This window comes from Lissotriton vulgaris, chromosome 2_2 (genome assembly GCF_964263255.1).
Source record: "Lissotriton vulgaris chromosome 2_2, aLisVul1.2, whole genome shotgun sequence".
Classification (NCBI taxonomy): Eukaryota; Metazoa; Chordata; class Amphibia; order Caudata; family Salamandridae; genus Lissotriton; species Lissotriton vulgaris.
In genome coordinates this window covers 333997290-334012771 of record NC_141688.1, presented here as the reverse complement: position 1 = coordinate 334012771, position 15482 = coordinate 333997290, and the positions used below count along the sequence as shown (strand labels likewise).

Genomic DNA, 15482 nt, shown 5'->3' with positions numbered 1-15482 from the left:
TTTGTTTGTAATCCCGACATTGAAGTTTTAGGCTTAGTTCTTGGGCCTGTTCCTTATAGTCAATGTTTTGGCTACAGTTTCATTTGAGTCTTAAAAATTGGCTATACGGTAGATTGTCTCTGAGAGGTTTTGGGTGGAAACTTTTATATGACAGCAAGCTGTTCTTTGCTGTAGGCTTGGTGAAGGTTTTTGTTTCGATCTATCCATCTTTGATAAAGAATGTCAGGTCCAAAAAATCTATGCTGGTATCATCTGATGTAAACGTGAACTTCAGACATTCATCTCTTGTGTTCAGCCATTCCATGAAGAGGCTCAGATCTGTTTCTTTCCTCCAAATCATCAGGACATCATCAATGTATCGTTTCCAGTAAAGGATACTGGAAGCGAAAGGATTAATGTCAGCAAATAGATTGTCAGCTTCAAAGTGACTGACATACAGTCCTGCCACCGAAGGGGCAAACGCACTGCCCATGGAAGTTCCATGTTTCTGTAGGTATAGAAGTCCATAGAAATTCAAAATAATTTTCAGTTAATGCCAGTCGGCAAAATTCGAGGACAAAGTGGCGAGGTGTATGATAGGTCCACTCTTCCATAAATAGTGTGTCTTCAAGCATTTGTAGTGTCTCTCTTTGGGGTAGACTTGTATATAACGATTCCACGTCTAGTCCTACCAGTAACATGGTAGTTTGGTCAAATGGCATCTCTAGTATTTGATTCAGAAGGTCCCTCGTGTCTTTTAAATACGTAGGAGTGCTTTGGACTATTTTTCTCGAGTTCATTCAATCTTCTCCACTACATTTTGTAGGAGGAATAGCATCACCCCACCTGGCTGCTGCTCAGGTAAGAGGAGCACCGCTCTTCCCGTCGGTACACCAAGCGTCCCTCTGGGCAATCAGAGGGACGCTTGGTGTACCGACGGGAAGAGCGGTGCTCCTCTTACCTGAGCAGCAGCCAGGTGGGGTGATGCTATTCCTCCTACAAAATTTAGTGGAGAAGATTGAATGAACTCGAGAAAAATATACAGGTGATATTTTTCCTTTCCTTATACAGTAGCCATATACATCTAGGTCCTGAAGAAAGCAGTGACATATTTAGAGTCACTTTTGCTGAAACATGTTGACCCTACTGATTAACAGATATTATGTTAAATCTGTTTGCTTTTTCACATTTCAATATTGGGAGTTTTGAGGGAATCAAATAAAATATTTTTGTATCCACTCAATAACTACCTAATTTTAACATTTCACTATCTTCACGCATTTAATTTGGTACTGTAATTCAGTTACCCACAATAGACAATTTAGCAGTCCTACCAGCACAACTTTGGATTTCTTCTTAGGTTGATCTATCAATACTACACTGATAGACATACTGCACTTTCTCCTGGGTAAGGAGAGCCCAAATGATGTAGGGCAGAACCAGGTGGGAACTGATGGGCACTTTTTCCAAGTATGGGAATTTGCGTGCAGCATGACACATAGTCACATCACTTTATTTATCACATAACATTTCTTATTGATGTCTCTATAGTAAGCTTTGTAGTTTCTCTCTAGACCCCCGGACACTCTTTCTAGTTATATGGTCCTGCCAACTAACCAGCACTTCAGAAAACCCAGCACCTGTCATCACGAAAGACCCAGCGCCGTCGCCATGGGCGTGGGTGAGCCTGGACTTCGGGAGCTTCCCTGATGGGAGAGTTACTGTTGTTCTGATCGACAGCTATACCAAGTATCCGATAGTAGAAATTGCCCCATCAACAAGCTTCACAAATGTGCAACCTATCCTGGACAAATCATTTGCGCTATTTGGCATACCGCAGAAAATCAAGACAGACAATGGGCCGCCATTTCAGGGCAGCGAATTCAGAGAATTCGTAGGAGACCGGGGAATCAAGCACCACCGGATCACGCCACAATGGCCCCAAGGAATTGGGGAGGTCGAGCGGTTCATGAGGACCATCAATAAGGTGCTGCACATTGCAATGGCGGAAGAGAAGGACCCAGAGTCGCTCTCCAAAACTTTCTACGGGAGTACCAGCGCACCTCGCACTGCACCACGCAACGATCACCGTGGTCCCTCATGCTGGCTGGCCCGCGGCGGGACATGCTGCCCATGGCGGACACCTGGATCTCTGAGCCGTACGACCCATAGGCCACCCAAGAAAGAAGACGCACCAACAACGACAGAGCCAGTCAACGGCGGAGGGCTCGATCCGGGATGCTAAACCCAGGGGACTCCGTAATATACGTGTAAGGCGACCTGGCGGAAAGTTCCGTACCCCCAGGGTCGTGGACTGTGAAGTCAACAAAGGGCACGACTGTCACCGCCGAGAGGAACGGAGAAGTAGTCACGCGTAACGTGTCCTGGTTCAAACAAGTACAGCCATTAGCTGGAGCCTCATCTCCATCCGGAGACCTGCCATCAAGTAACGGCCCTGATCTGACTGTCCCGGATGCTGGTGTCAGCGAACTTCAGTTAGACAGCCAGGCACAACCAGCAACCCCGAGCGAAGAAAAAGGGGCCATGCCGCAGTGTGGTAATCGTCAACGACCATATCACCTCAGGCCGAATCCTCGGCCCAGCCAGAGACTTGCTGATTTTATGTGCTAAGCTTATAAAGTTTAAGTTGTTAACAAAGGACTGATTTGGGATGGGATGTAGTGCTCTAGTGTTTCTGCCCCAGGGCAGACAGCAGGAAGCACATCCACACTTAGTATCACTCTCTGGCCAGGCGTGGCCAGAGAGCTTAAATAAACGGGCCGGGGTCGCTCAAGACTTCCGGTCCAGATCACCAGAGCACTGTGTGGACCTCCGTTATTAATGCCGGCAGGCCTGCGTAAGCTGCAGCGCGATCAAACACCCGTTGACCACCCCACACGTGTCATGTGTGTGTGTGTGTGTGAGGGGCCCTGCCTGGCCTCCTCTCCGCTGTGTCTGTCATTTGTAAACATGCAGCTCGCCAGGACACACGTCTTGCCTTTTTTTTTTTAAATTTATTTATGCATTTTTATCTCGCGTGGACTTTCCCCGAAGGCGTCAGAGCGCTTCACAATAGAAACAGAACTGATACATGAGAAAATTACAAGTGAACAAAGTACAAAAGCAAAGTTAAGTTACATGAGGCAAAAGTGACAACCGTGAGCAAACAAAATACAAGAGGAGGAAACTGTGCATTACAGGAGGAAAACGTGACATACGCAGTTTACAAAAGCATACAATGTACAAGTAGAGGCAAAATACTGCAATAAATGGAGGACACTCAAACACAAGAACAGACATTGCGTAGGCACTGGTGGCACTGGTGCAAGTATCGAAAGCAAACAAAATGCTGCTCCTTCCCTCTATCGAGCACCGCTGCCACGCTTCTCCATATAAAGACGCAGAAAAAGAGAAACAAACAAACAAACAAATACACAAAGGCCCCATCCTCCACATGCAGTGGATTTGAATCCTCCGGTCCTGCGCATGCGCTGCTTCCTCTGCCATGACCCTGCGCCGAGCATGCGCAGTGACACCGATACCCTGTGTCCCCATTGCACCTGCGCGAGGAGTCACTACCCTGGCAATTGTGAGCATGCGCATGAACGCCGACGCGTAACAGGCACATACCTCGGCCATGCTGCGCATGCGGAAGCGCTCCCTTTTAATGCGCATGCGCTAAAGAATTTTAAACCTTTGCGTTTCCGCATTAGCGCGTGTCCGCTACGCGCATGCGCAAAAGGATAGAACTACGATGCACATGCGCACTAACGCGTGTCTGCTCCGCGCTTGCGCAGAGGTAGTGCCTCCTATCAGAAGCATCACACCCCGAGCAGCTCTTCTGCATCCAGGATCTGCGAGTCTGTCTGTCCGTCTGGAGGAGGAGCTGGAGCCATGAAAGGCAGAAGAAACGTGTCCAGGGAGGGGCCAGAGGTGAGTGCCCCCTGGGGAGGGGTCCCACTGCATGGGGTCAACAGAGGTGAGCAGTGGGGTGAGAGCAGAGGTGAGCAGAGATCAGCAGGGGTGAGCAGAGGTGACAGAGGTGAGCAGAGGTGAGAAGAGATCAGCAGGGGTGAGCAGAGATCAGCAGGGGTGAGCAGAGGTGAGCAGGGGTGAGCAGAGGTGAGCAGAGATCAGCAGGGGTGAGCAGAGGTGACAGAGGTGAGAAGGGGTGACTAGAGGTGAGCAGGGTGAGCAGAGGTGAGCAGAGATCAGCAGGGGTGAGCAGAGGTGAGCAGAGATCAGCAGGGGTGAGCAGAGATCAGCAGGGGTGAGCAGAGGTGACAGAGGTGAGAAGGGGTGACTAGAGGTGAGCAGGGTGAGCAGAGGTGAGCAGAGATCAGCAGGGGTGAGCAGAGGTGAGCAGAGATCAGCAGGGGTGAGCAGAGATCAGCAGGGGTGAGCAGAGGTGAGCAGAGGTGAGCAGGGGTGAGCAGAGATGAGCAGAGGTGAGCAGAGGTGAGCAGAGATCAGCAGGGGTGAGCAGAGATCAGCAGGGGTGAGAAGGGGTGAGCAGAGGTGAGCAGGGGTGAGCAGAGATGAGCAGAGGTGAGAAGAGATCAGCAGGGGTGAGAAGGGGTGAGCAGAGGTGAGCAGGGGTGAGCAGAGATGAGCAGAGGTGAGAAGAGATCAGCAGGGGTGAGCAGAGGTGAGAAGGGGTGAGCAGAGGTGAGAAGGGGTGAGCAGAGGTGAGCAGAGATCAGCAGGGGTGAGCAGAGATCAGCAGAGGTGAGAAGAGATCAGCAGAGGTGAGCAGAGGTGAGAAGGGGTGAGCAGAGGTGAGCAGGGTGAGCAGAGGTGAGAAGGGGTGAGCAGAGGTGAGCAGAGATCAGCAGAGGTGAGCAGAGATCAGCAGAGGTGAGAAGAGCTCAGAAGAGGTGAGCAGAGATCAGCAGAGGTGAGCAGAGCTCAGAAGGGGTGAGAAGGGGTGAGCAGAGGTGAGCAGGGTGAGCAGAGGTGAGAAGGGGTGAGCAGAGGTGAGCAGAGATCAGCAGAGGTGAGCAGAGATCAGCAGAGGTGAGAAGAGATCAGCAGAGGTGAGCAGAGGTGAGAAGGGGTGAGCAGAGGTGAGCAGGGTGAGCAGAGGTGAGAAGGGGTGAGCAGAGGTGAGCAGAGATCAGCAGGGGTGAGCAGAGGTCAGCAGGGGTCAGAGCAGGGGTGAGCAGAGGAGATCAGAGGTCAGCATGGGAGAGCAGGGGTCAGTAGGGGTCAGCAGGTGTGAGCAAAGGTGAGCAGGGGTGAGCAGGGGTGCCAGGCCAGGTGAGATGAGACGCATGGCCCCAAGGAGCTCTGAGGCAGGGCCCCAGTGAGCTCTGAAGCAGGGCCCCAAGGAGCTCTGAGGCATGAGGCCCAATGAGCTCTGAGGCATGGCCCCAAGGAGCTCTGAGGCATGGCCCCAATGAGCTCTGAGGCAGGTCCCCAATGAGCTCTGAGGCATGGCCCCAAGGAGCTCTGAGGCATGGCCCCAAGGAGCTCTGAAGCATGGCCCCAAGGAGCTCTGAGGCAGGGCCCCAAGGAGCTCTGAAGCAGGGCCCCAATGAGCTCTGAGGCAGGTCCCCAATGAGCTCTGAGGCATGGCCCCAAGGAGCTCTGAGGCATGGCCCCAAGGAGCTCTGAAGCAGGGCCCCAAGGAGCTCTGAGACGTGGCCCCAATGAGCTCTGAAGCAGGGCCCCAAGGAGCTCTAAGGCATGCCCAGAGGAGGCTCTGAATCATGGCCCCAAGGAGCTCTGAAGCAGGGCCCCAAGGAGCTCTGAGGCAAGGCCCCAAGGAGCTCTGAAGCAGGGCCCCAAGGAGCTCTGAGGCATGGCCCCAATGAGCTCCGAGGCAGGGCCCCAATAAGCTCCGAGGCAGGGCCCCAATGAGCTCTGAGGCAGGGCCCCAATGAGCTCTGAAGCATGGCCCCAAGGAGCTCTGAAGCATGGCCCCAAAGAGCTCTGAGACATGGCCCCAATGAGCTCTGATGCAGGGCCCCAAGGAGCTCTAAGGCATGGGGCCCACAGAACTCTGAGCAGGGCCCCAAGGAGCTCTGAAGCAGGGCCCCAAGGAGCTCTGAGGCATGGCCCCAAGGAGCTCTGAGTCATGGCCCCAAGGAGCTCTGAGTCATGGCCCCAAGGAGCTCTGAGTCATGGCCCCAAGGAGCTCTGAGGTATGGGGCCCACAGAGCTCTGAAGCAGGGCCCCAAGGAGCTCTGAGGCAGGGCCCCAAGGAGCTCTGAGGCAAAGCCCCATGGAGCTCTGAGGCATGGAGCCCACGGAGCTCTGAAGCATGGCCCGAGGAACTCTGAGGCAAGGCCCCAAGGAGCACTGAGGCATGGCCCCAATGGGCTCTGAGGCATGACCCCAAGGAGCTCTGAGGCACGGCCCCAAAGAGCTCCGAGGCAGGGCCCCAAGGAGCTCTGAGGCAGGGCCCCAAGGAGCTCTGAAGCAGGGCCCCAATGAGCTCTGAGGCAGGTCCCCAATGAGCTCTGAGGCAGGGCCCCATGGAAGATCTGAGGCATGGCCCCGAGGAGGTCTGAGGCATGGCCCCAAGGAGCTCTGAGACATGGGGCCCACGGAGCTCTAAGGCATGGCCCCAAGGAGCTCTAAGGCAGGGCCCCAAAGAGCTCTGAGGCATTGCCCCAAGGAGCTCTGAGGCATGGTCTCAAGGAGCTCTGAGGCATGGCCCCAAGGAGCTCTGAGGCAAGGCCCCCAGGAGCTCTGAGGCATGGCCCCATGGAGCTCTGAGGCATGGTCTCAAGGAGCTCTGAGACATGAGGCCCATGGAGCTCTGAGACAGGGCCCCAAGGAGCTCTGAGGCATGGCCCCAAGGAGCTCTGAAGCATGGCCCGAGGAACTCTGAGGCAAGGCCCCAAGGAGCACTGAGGCATGGCCCCAATGGGCTCTGAGGCATGACCCCAAGGAGCTCTGAGGCACGGCCCCAAAGAGCTCCGAGGCAGGGCCCCAAGGAGCTCTGAGGCAGGGCCCCAAAGAGCTCTGAAGCAGGGCCCCAATGAGCTCTGAGGCAGGTCCCCAATGAGCTCTGAGGCAGGGCCCCAATGAGCTCTGAGGCATGGCCCCAAGGAGCTCTGAAGCATGGCCCCAAGGAGCTCTGAGACGTGGCCCCAATGAGCTCTGATGCAGGGCCCCAAGGAGCTCTAAGGCATGCCCAGAGGAGGCTCTGAATCATGGCCCCAAGGAGCTCTGAAGCAGGGCCCCAAGGAGCTCTGAGGCAAGGCCCCAAGGAGCTCTGAAGCAGGGCCCCAAGGAGCTCTGAGGCATGGCCCCATTGAGCTCCGAGGCAGGGCCCCAATGAGCTCTGAGGCAGGGCCCCAATGAGCTCTGAAGCATGGCCCCAAGGAGCTCTGAAGCATGGCCCCAAAGAGCTCTGAGACATGGCCCCAATGAGCTCTGATGCAGGGCCCCAAGGAGCTCTAAGGCATGGGGCCCACAGAACTCTGAGCAGGGCCCCAAGGAGCTCTGAAGCAGGGCCCCAAGGAGCTCTGAGGCATGGCCCCAAGGAGCTCTGAGACATGGCCCCAAGGAGCTCTGAGTCATGGCCCCAGGGAGCTCTGAGGTATGGGGCCCACGGAGCTCTGAAGCAGGGCCCCAAGGAGCTCTGAGGCAGGGCCCCAAGGAGCTCTGAGGCATGGCCCCAAGGAGCTCTGAAGCAGGGCCCCAAGGAGCTCTGAAGCAGGGCCCCAAGGAGCTCTGAGGCAGGGCCCCAAGGAGCTCTGAGGCAGGGCCCCAAGGAGCTCTGAGGCAGGGCCCTAAGGAGCACTGAGGCATGGCCCCAGGGAGCTCTGAGGCAAAGCCCCATGGAGCTCTGAGGTATGGGGCCCACAGAGCTCTGAGCAGGGCCTGAGGAACTCTGAGGCATGGCCCCAAGGAGCTCTGAGGCAGGGCCCCATGGAAGATCTGAGGCATGGCCCCGAGGAGGTCTGAGGCATGGCCCCAAGGAGCTCTGAGACATGGGGCCCACGGAGCTCTAAGGCATGGCCCCAAGGAGCTCTAAGGCAGGGCCCCAAAGAGCTCTGAGGCATGGCCCCAAGGAGCTCTGAGGCATGGTCTCAAGGAGCTCTGAGGCATGGCCCCAAGGAGCTCTGAGGCAAGGCCCCCAGGAGCTCTGAGGCATAGCCCCATGGAGCTCTGAGGCATGGTCTCAAGGAGCTCTGAGACATGAGGCCCACGGAGCTCTGAGACAGGGCCCCAAGGAGCTCTGAGGCATGGCCCCAAGGAGCTCTGAAGCATGGCCCGAGGAACTCTGAGGCAAGGCCCCAAGGAGCACTGAGGCATGGCCCCAATGGGCTCTGAGGCATGGCCCCAAGGAGCTCTGAGGCACGGCCCCAAGGAGCTCTGAGGCAGGGCCCCAAGGAGCTCTGAGGCATGGCCTCAATGGGCTCTGAGGCATGGCCCCAATGGGCTCTGAGGCATGAGGCATGGCCCAATGGGCTCTGAAGCATGGCCCCAAGGAGCTCTGAGGCTTGGCCCCAAGGAGCTCTGAGGCTCGGCCCAAGGAGCTCTGAGGCATGGGCCCGAGGAACTCGGAGGCATGGCCGCAAGGAGCTTTGAGGCACGGCCCCAATGGGCTCTGAGGCATGGCCCCAAGGAGCTCTGAGGCATGGCCCCAGGGAGCTCTGAGGCAGGGCTCGAGGAACTCTGAGACATGGCCCCAAGGAGCTCTGAAACATGGCCCCAAGAAGCTCTGAGTCATGGCCCCAATGGGCTCTGAGGCATGGCCCCAAGGAGCCCTGAGGCAGGGCCCCAAGGAGCTCTGAGGCAGGGCCCCAAGGAGCTCTGAAGCACTGCCCCAAGGAGCTCCGAGGCATGGCCCCAAGGAGCTCTGAGGCATGGCCCCAAGAAGCTCTGAGTCATGGCCCCATTGGGCTCTGAGGCATGGCCCCAAGGAGCTCTGAGGCATGGCCCCAAGGAGCTCTGAAGCAGGGCCCCAAGGAGCTCTGAGGCATGGCCCAAGGACCTCTGAGACAGGGCCCCAAGGAGCTCTGAGGCATGGCCCCAAGGAGCACTGAGGCAAGGCTCCAGGGAGCTCCGAGGTAGGGCCCAAGGAACTCTGAGACATGGCCCCAAGAAGCTCTGAGGCATGGCCCTAATGGGCTCTGAGGCATGGCCCCAATGGGCTCTGAGGCATGGCCCCAAGGAGCTCTGAAGCATGGCCCCAAGGAGCTCTGAGGCAGAGCCCCAAGGAGCTCTGAGTCATGGCCCCAAGGAGCTCTAAGGCAGGGCCCCAAGGAGCTCTGAGGCATGGCCTCAAGGAGCTCTAAGGCAAGGCCCCCAGGAGCTCTTAGGCATGGCCCCAAGGAGCTCTGAAGCATGGCCCCTAGGAGCTCTGAAGCAGGGCCCCAAGGAGCTCTGAGGCATGGCCCCGAGGAACTCTGAGGCATGGCCCCAAGGAGCTCTGAAGCATGGCCCCAAGGAGCTCTGAGGCTTGGCCCAATGGGCTCTGAGGCATGCCCCCAAGGAGCTCTGAAGCATGGCCCCAAGGAGCTCTGAAGCATGGCCCCAAGGAGCTCTGAGGCAGAGCCCCAATGAGCTCTGAGTCATGGCCCCAAGGAGCTCTAAGGCAGGGCCCCAAGGAGCTCTAAGGCAGGGCCCCAAGGAGCTCTGAGGCAAGGCCCCAAGGAGCTCTGGGGCAGGGCCCCAAGGAGCGCTAAGGCATGGGGCCCACGGAGCTCTGAAGCAGGGCCCCAAGGAGCTCTGAAGCACGGATTCAAGGAGCTCCGAGGCATGGCCCCAAGGAGCTCTGAAGCAGGGCCCCAAGGAGCTCTGAGGCATGGCCCCAAGAAGCTCTGAGTCATGGCCCCAATGGGCTCTGAGTCATGGCCCCAATGGGCTCTGAGTCATGGCCCCAATGGGCTCTGAGGCAATGCCCCAAGGAGCTCTGAGGCATGGCCCCAAGGAGCTCTGAAGCAGGGCCCCAAGGAGCTATGAGGCATGGCCCAAGGACCTCTGAGACAGGGCCCCAAGGAGCTCTGAGGCATGGCCCCAAGGAGCTCTGAAGCACGGCCCCAAGGAGCTCCGAGGCATGGCCCCAAGGAGCTCTGAAGCAGGGCCCCAAGGAGCTCTGAGGCATGGCCCCAAGAAGCTCTGAGTCATGGCCCCAATGCGCTCTGAGGCATGGCCCCAAGGAGCTCTGAGGCATGGCCCCAAGGAGCTCTGAAGCAGGGCCCCAAGGAGCTCTGAGGCATGGCCCAAGGACCTCTGAGACAGGGCCCCAAGGAGCTCTGAGGCATGGCCCCAAGGAGCACTGAGGCATGGCCCCAGGGAGCTCCGAGGCAGGGCCCGAGGAACTCTGAGACATGGCCCCAAGAAGCTCTGAGGCATGGCCCCAATGGGCTCTGAGGCATGGCCCCAAGGAGCTCTGAAGCATGGCCCCAAGGAGCTCTGAGGCAGAGCCCCAAGGAGCTCTGAGTCATGGCCCCAAGGAGCTCTGAGTCATGGCCCCAAGGAGCTCTAAGGCAGGGCCCCAAGGAGCTCTGAGGCATGGCCTTAAGGAGCTCTGAGGCAAGGCCCCCAGGAGCTCTGAGGCATGGCCCCAAGGAGCTCTGAAGCATGGCCCCTAGGAGCTCTGAAGCAGGGCCCCAAGGAGCTCTGAGGCATGGCCCCGAGGAACTCTGAGGCATGGCCCCAAGGAGCTCTGAAGCATGGCCCCAAGGAGCTTTGAGGCATGGCCCCAATGGGCTCTGAGGCATGCCCCCAAGGAGCTATGAAGCATGGCCCCAAGGAGCTCTGAAGCATGGCCCCAAGGAGCTCTGAGGCAGAGCCCCAAGGAGCTCCGAGTCATGGCCCCAAAGAGCTCTAAGGCAGGGCCCCAAGGAGCTCTGAGGCAAGGCCCCAAGGAGCTCTGGTGCAGGGCCCCAAGCAGCGCTAAAGCATGGGGCCCACGGAGCTCTGAAGCAGGGCCCCAAGGAGCTCTAACCAAAGACCCAAGGAGGTCTGAAGCAGGGCCCCAAGGAGCTCTGAAGCAGGGCCCCAAGGAGCTCTGAGACATGGGGGCCACGGAGCTCTGAAGCAGGGCCCTAAGGAGCTCTAAGGCAGGGCCCCAAGGAGCTCTGAAGCATGGCACCAAGGATCTCTGAGGCATGAGGCCCAAGGAGGTCCGAGGCAGGGCCCCAAGGAGCTCTGAGACATGGCCCCAAGGAGCTCTGAAGCATGGCCCCAAGGAGCTCTGAGGCATGGTCTCAAGGAGCTCTGATGCAGGGCCCCAAGGAGCTCTGAAGCATGGCACCAAGGATCTCTGAGGCATGAGGCCCAAGGAGGTCCGAGGCAGGGCCCCAAGGAGCTCTGAAGCATGGCCCCAAGGAGCTCTGAGGCATGAGGCCCAAGGAGGTCCGAGGCATGGCCCCAAGGAGCTCTGAAGCATGGCCCCAAGGAGCTCTGAGGCAGGGCCCCAAGGAGCTCTGATGCAGGGCCCCAAGGAGCTCTGAGGCATGGAGCCCAAGGAGCTCTAAGGCAAGGCCCCAAGGAGCTCTGAAGCAGGGCCCCAAGGATCTCTGAGGCATGGCCCCAGAGAGATCTGAGGCAGGGCCCCAAGGAGCTCTGAGGCAGGGCCCGAGGAGCTCTGAGGCATGGCCCCAAGGGGCTCTGAGGCTTGGCCCCAAGGAGCTCTGAGGCAGGGCCCCAAGGAGCTCTGAAGCAGGGTCCCAAGGAGCTCTGAGGCAGGGCCCTAAGGAGCTCTGAAGCAGGGCCCCAAGGAGCTCTGAGGCATGCACCCAAGGAGCTCTGAGGCATGCACCCAAGGAGCTCTGAGGCAGGGCCCCAGAGAGATCTGAGACATGGCCCAAAGGAGCTCTGAAGCAGGGCCACAAGGAGCTCTGAGGCATGCACCCAAGGAGCTCTGAGGCAGGGCCCCAATGAGCTCTGAGGCATGGCCCCAGAGAGATCTGAGACATGGCCCCAAGGAGCTCTGAAGCATGGCCCCAAGGAGCACCGAGGCATGGCCACAAGGAGCTCTAAGGCATGCCCCAAGGAGGTCCGAAGGGGTGAGCAGAGATCAGCAGGGGTGAGCAGGTGTGAGCACGGGTCAGCAGGGGTAAGCAGGTGTGAGCACGGGTCAGCAGGGGTGAGCAGGTGTGAGCACGGGTCAGCAGGGGTGAGCATAGGTGATCAGAGGTGAGCAGAAGTGAGTAGGAGTGAGCAGAGGTGAGCAGGGGTGTGCAGGGGTGAGCAAGTGTGAGCAGGGGGTCAGCAGGGGTAAGCAGAGGTGAGCATAATAATAATAATAATAATCCACATTTGTAAAGCGCACAATCACCCGCAAGGGTCTCTAGGCGCTGGGGGCCGTCGGGAAGATTAAGCAAACTATTGCCCAGAGTCACATGGTGCTGAGCTAATCTGCCGCCGGTGCCAGGGATCGAACCGTGATCCCTAGATTCCAGAGTCAGTCGCTCTAGCCGCGGCGCCACACCTCTGTGTAAGCAGGGGTGAGCAAGTGTGAGCAGGGGTCAGCAGGGATGAGCACAGGTGAGCAGAGGTGAGCAGGGGTGAGCAGAGGTGAGCAGGGGTCAGCTGGGGTCAGCAGGGGTGAGCAGAGGTCAGCTGGGGTCAGCAGGGGTGAGCAGAGGTCAGCTGGGGTCAGCAGGGATCAGCAGAGGTGAGCAGGGGTCAACAAGGGTGAGCAGGGGTGCCCCCAGTGCAGACAGAGAAACAGGTGCAGCCAGGCCAGGTGAGGTGAGACGCATGGCCCAGAGGAGGCTCATAGGCAGAGGCATAGCCCCAAGGAGCTCTGAGGCAGGGCCCCAGTGAGCTCTGAGGCAGGGCCCCAAGGAGCTCTGAGGCAGGGCCCCAAGGAGCTCTGAGGCATTCCCCCCCAAGAGCTCTGAAGCATGGCTCCAAGGAACTCTAAAGCATGGCCCCAAAGAGCTCTGAGGCAGGGCCCCAAGGAGCTCTAAAGCATGGCCCCAGAGGAAGAGTCTAGGGGAGCCCCAACTCCAGAGGAAGAGTCCAGGGGAGCCCCGACTAAAGAGAAAGAGTCTACTGGAGCCCCAGCTACAGGGTAAGAGACTAGGGGAGCCCCAACTACAGAGGAAGAGTCGAGTGGAGCCAGAGCTGCTTAGGAATAGTCTGGGACACCAGAGGGCGGAGGACCACACAGCTACAGAGAAAGATTCTAAGGTTTCCTTGGAATGGCAGGGAGAAGTCCAGAGCTCATTAGGAGAAGTCTTGGGGCATACACTGCTCCTGAAGAAAACTATTGGAGAGTCTTCAGGTTTGGAGGAAGAGTGGGGGGGCCTTCTACTGGAGGAGAGTCTGTGGGGGACACTAATGACAGGGGAGGAGTCTGGAAAGGCGCACTCTGTGATGATAGGGTTTAGGGGACCACACTACGGCTGAGGAAGAGTTCGAGGATGTCACATCTGTTGAGATACAGTAAGGCGCTAGAGCAACCCAGCAAGAGTAGCAAACAGTGCTGGATTTTATAGGCTGTGATACATGATATTATCTTTGGCATAACCCACCACCTTCAGATTTGAAAAAAGAGAATATAGGCTCAACTTTTATCTCAATTAAAACATTGTAATACCAGTTTGGCACATTTTGGCCATGGAGCAAAGAGTTGTATAATATGCTTTTTTATGTGTAAAGTTTACTTGTTTTAAGATTTTTGTGACCGTTGTTGCTGCATTTAATAACCATGTGAATAATGGAGGCATGCTGCTTCTCTGAAAAATGTTGTCGCAATCATTCACTCTGGGACCCCCTATTTAAAATCAATTGTAACATTCTGTTTTACTTGAATTTCCATCTCCATTTACCTCATACTGGTGTCAACACTGAACATTAAAGTATGATGTAAAACACTTTGTTCCAGGCTCTACTTGAGTTTCGGGATGTGGCTGCGTGTTTCTCCGAAGAGGAGTGGAAGCTGTTACACCGGTGGCAGAAGGAGCTGTACAGGAACGTGATGAAGGAAATCCACCAGGCCTTCAGTTCTCTGGGTGAGGATTCAACAGAGTGTAAAATGTGTGAATCCTGAGCTCTGTCCCCGCTCCCTCTGAAATATTTCTTATTTGATGTTTTTAATTTGAGTTAAAGACTTTATAATCACAAACAATAGTAATTTTCTATTGTACAGTTCATTCTTCTGTTTGAGTATAAATCAGAAAACAAAAATTCCGATTTCAAACTGTGTTCTGATTCTGATCATCAGAAGAAAGGCACTTCCATTGACCAACCAAACCTTTGAATAGCATTGAGTATTGTCAGGGTGTTGATAAACATGTGTTCCATGGTCAGACCACAGCAGAGAAGATGGAACCATGGTATCTTCACACGCAACTGGTACGAGATCATTAACATTAACGGGAAACTCCAAAAGGTATCCTGGGACCCATTCAGCTCTGCACCTGCAGCACAAAAAGGAAGGGAAGTAATCTCCACCCTATACCACATATTCTATTTAAGGGGAGGGAACAATACAATCAAACAGAGCATTAGTTTACATTGCGAAAAATACCATATCGGTGGGATAATCCTCGCCTCCGCATCCTTAATAGAATTGAAAATTCTAGATGCAAATGCTTGAAAATGTTTTACTCTGTGTGAGGACATGGGGCTTAGATTGTGCCTGGTGAAAGCTGATCCACCTCCACAGAAGCAACATTCACAATAGGCTTATAATAGAAATGTTTAAAAGTAGAGTCTGTGGACCAATCAGCAGCTCCCATGATGTCTTCCATACAAGATCCCAAACTAAAAGACTTGGAGGCCATAGCCCACCTGACAAAATGATCGCCAAACATACTCCGATCCACACCTTCTTCAGCTAGCAGCCATTTCACACTATATGCCAAAGTGGCGGAAGTCACTGGGCCAGAGGGCTTCCGAAGCGCTATCACACTTACCCTGTAGGATCAAAGCGAATAGGCTGGGTCACTAAACCTTGAGGCATTGAACCACACACAATTGAAAATAGTTCAGAAAACTGGGATACGAATGCATTTGGAAAAAGTCTTTGTACGTTTGTTAATCTGGAAAGATACCCCTTTTGGAGTTTATACTCTACCTGCAACTTTGAGTGCTCTCACATCCGAGACTCTGCGGCCAGAAATAAGGCACAGGAGTAGAGTCAGCTTGGTTGACAGCCACTTAAGATATAAGAAGGAATTTTCGTGACAGTGTTGCAAAAATCTGAGGACAATGTCCACATCCCATAGGTGTGATTTGCGAGGGACAGTAGGATTTAAGATGTGAATACCCCCCATAACCTTAGAAATCAACGGCTGCTCACCAATGGGTTTGCTCTCCAAAGTAAGATGACCAGCGGAAATGGGCTAGTGGAAGTTTTTAACTGATTGATAGACCATTCCGTCCGCTTCCAAACATGAGAGGAAATTCACTGCATGTGGTAAGTCTGCCGCCACCGGATCAATACATTGTGGATCATTCCAACTGACCCATCAGTACCACACAACGAGTATTGTTTTGTGTGTTGGTAGACCAGGATTAAGAGACAAAGAACTCAGCTGGCTGCAAAAGTATAGGTGGTCTCCAGCGAACCCTAAAAGACG

The 15482-nt window shown here is 55.8% G+C and overlaps 1 protein-coding gene across 1 annotated transcript in view; it reads left to right on the top strand.

Annotated features, from left to right (window-relative positions):
• Positions 1–3838: 3838 nt before the first annotated feature.
• The window catches only part of LOC147729427 (uncharacterized), a 326741-nt gene continuing 315097 nt past the window's right edge, over positions 3839–15482 (top strand). The window contains exons 1-2 of the mRNA XM_086959847.1: positions 3839–3912; positions 13784–13910. Coding sequence (XP_086815973.1) covers positions 3874–3912; positions 13784–13910 — 166 coding nt within the window. The 5' untranslated portion in view covers positions 3839–3873. The remainder of the gene's footprint in view (positions 3913–13783; positions 13911–15482) is intronic.